This window comes from Cyprinodon variegatus, unplaced genomic scaffold (assembly GCF_000732505.1).
Source record: "Cyprinodon variegatus isolate N-32 unplaced genomic scaffold, C_variegatus-1.0 Scaffold4023, whole genome shotgun sequence".
Lineage (NCBI taxonomy): Eukaryota > Metazoa > Chordata > Actinopteri > Cyprinodontiformes > Cyprinodontidae > Cyprinodon > Cyprinodon variegatus.
The window spans coordinates 3375-5169 of record NW_015154476.1 but is presented as its reverse complement, the minus strand read 5'-3'; the positions used below and the strand labels follow the sequence as shown (position 1 = coordinate 5169).

Here is a 1795-nt window from a genome sequence, read left to right as displayed (position 1 = left end):
CAGTATTTATTAAGAATGATAATGCTTGGATGGAGCCAGTCTTTAGGTGTCGGATATCCTGTGGAAGTCTAAGTCCTTTTTTAAAATCCGGTCCAGATGCTCCAGATGGACTAATTGCTGCAGCTGATTAGAACCTGCAAGCAGCAGGAAATAATGAGGCTGTTCTGATCTGATTGAACAGGAAAACAAGCTGCAGCCACCATGACTCGCTCCCTGGAGCTTTTTAAGAGTCAAATCTGCTGTAATTGTGGCAGTTTAGACAATGCAAACTACTGCAAATGTTTAATTTGCATCTCCTCTGGCTTTGCTCTCCGCCCTTCAGGAACACATAATTCCTCTCATATGACACCATCCTGTATTTGATCTCATGCACATCCTGCTGCACTTTCCCACAACAGCTGCTTGGTCCCTGCTAAGCCATAAATGATGGTGACAAACCTGGGACTGATTTGGCAATAAATGTAAAGGGATTATTCCCTAAAGTGATAAAAGATAGGACTGTAATAAAGAGCAGTGTGGAGAACAGCCTTGGAGCTAGCTTAGCATCAGGTGTTGCTTCATGCTGCACTCTGTGTTTAACCAGGGAGCAGCGCCAAAACAGCCATTAGTGTCAGTTGATCAGAAACGTGTGGTTTTATGGACAGACGGGATGTAATGATGGAGCGTTTTCTCTGTAGGAATGTCTCTGTGGCTGAACGATGGAGAGGTGCTGGTGGGCCAAGGCAGCGGCGAGGCGGTCCCATTGAGTCCCAGACTGCGGAGCCTCCCCTCTGGCAGTCCCAGGCCGGCTCAGAGACGCAGTCCTCTGGCTTCACCGTCCGCCATGCAGCTGAGCCCGCAGGCGGAGACCCTGGGGAAGGCCAGAGAGCTGTTTGTCCTGTGTGACAAAGAAGGAAAGGGGTTCATCACAAAGCGAGACATGCAGGTAGGGCAGCTCGTTAGCTAGAATATTAATGTTTCATCTCATTGTAAAGTGTTGAGCTGAATGTCTTTCTGTGCTCAGAGGCTTGAGGGCGAGCTGCCGCTGTCCCCCGAACAGCTGGAGACGGTGTTTGAAAGTTTGGACCGAGAGAACAACGGATTCCTCACTCCTGCTGAGTTTAAAGCAGGACTTGGTGAGCGAGCCGATAGCAAACCAAGAAAACTCTTTTTTATTGGCTCCCCAGGTCCAGCTTTCCGTTAAGCTTCCTGGACACCAGAAGCTGATGAGTTGTTGTTTTTTTCTCTACAGAACATCCCCACAGCTGAATCCAGAAAAAATAGTTCAAGAGAGTAAAAAACATAAAAACTCCACCCTGAGTTTGGCCTGTTGGGCCTTAAATTAAAGATGTGCTTCATACTTTAAAGCGGAGGTCTTCAACAGGGGGTCCGCGACCCCTAGGGGGTCCACGGAGGTTCTGCATGGGGGTCGCGAAAGTTTAGCTTGATTAGACTTTTTTTTTTATATTCCCTCCTGCAATTTTTTCCAATAATTGAAATGTCTTTAAATCCACATTAACATGAATCCAACAGACTGTAGTAAACAGATAAATGGAGGCAGAAGATGTCTTTCAGTCATCAGTGCTCACATTCAGAGACACACTGAAAAAACTGTTCATCTAATTTAGTAATTACTTCTTAAAATAAGTGGATTTCTTCTTAAATTGAGCAGACACTTTGCCAATGGAATAAGACCGTTAACATTTAAAATAAGAAAAAACAACTGAAGTCTCTTATTTCAAGGATATAATATCTAATTATCTTATTTCAAGGGTAAAAATGCTCATTTAATTCGCAGATCATCTTATTTTCCGGC

At 44.7% G+C, this 1795-nt stretch overlaps 1 protein-coding gene across 1 annotated transcript in view; it reads left to right on the top strand.

Annotated features, from left to right (window-relative positions):
* Positions 1-76: 76 nt before the first annotated feature.
* Positions 77-1795, top strand: part of LOC107081302 (EF-hand calcium-binding domain-containing protein 4A-like) — a gene marked incomplete at its 3' end in the record, with an annotated part of 4889 nt that continues 3170 nt past the window's right edge. Inside the window, exons 1-2 of the mRNA XM_015369501.1 lie at positions 77-925; positions 1004-1166. Of these exons, the coding sequence (XP_015224987.1) occupies positions 680-925; positions 1004-1166 (409 nt within the window). The remainder of the gene's footprint in view (positions 926-1003; positions 1167-1795) is intronic.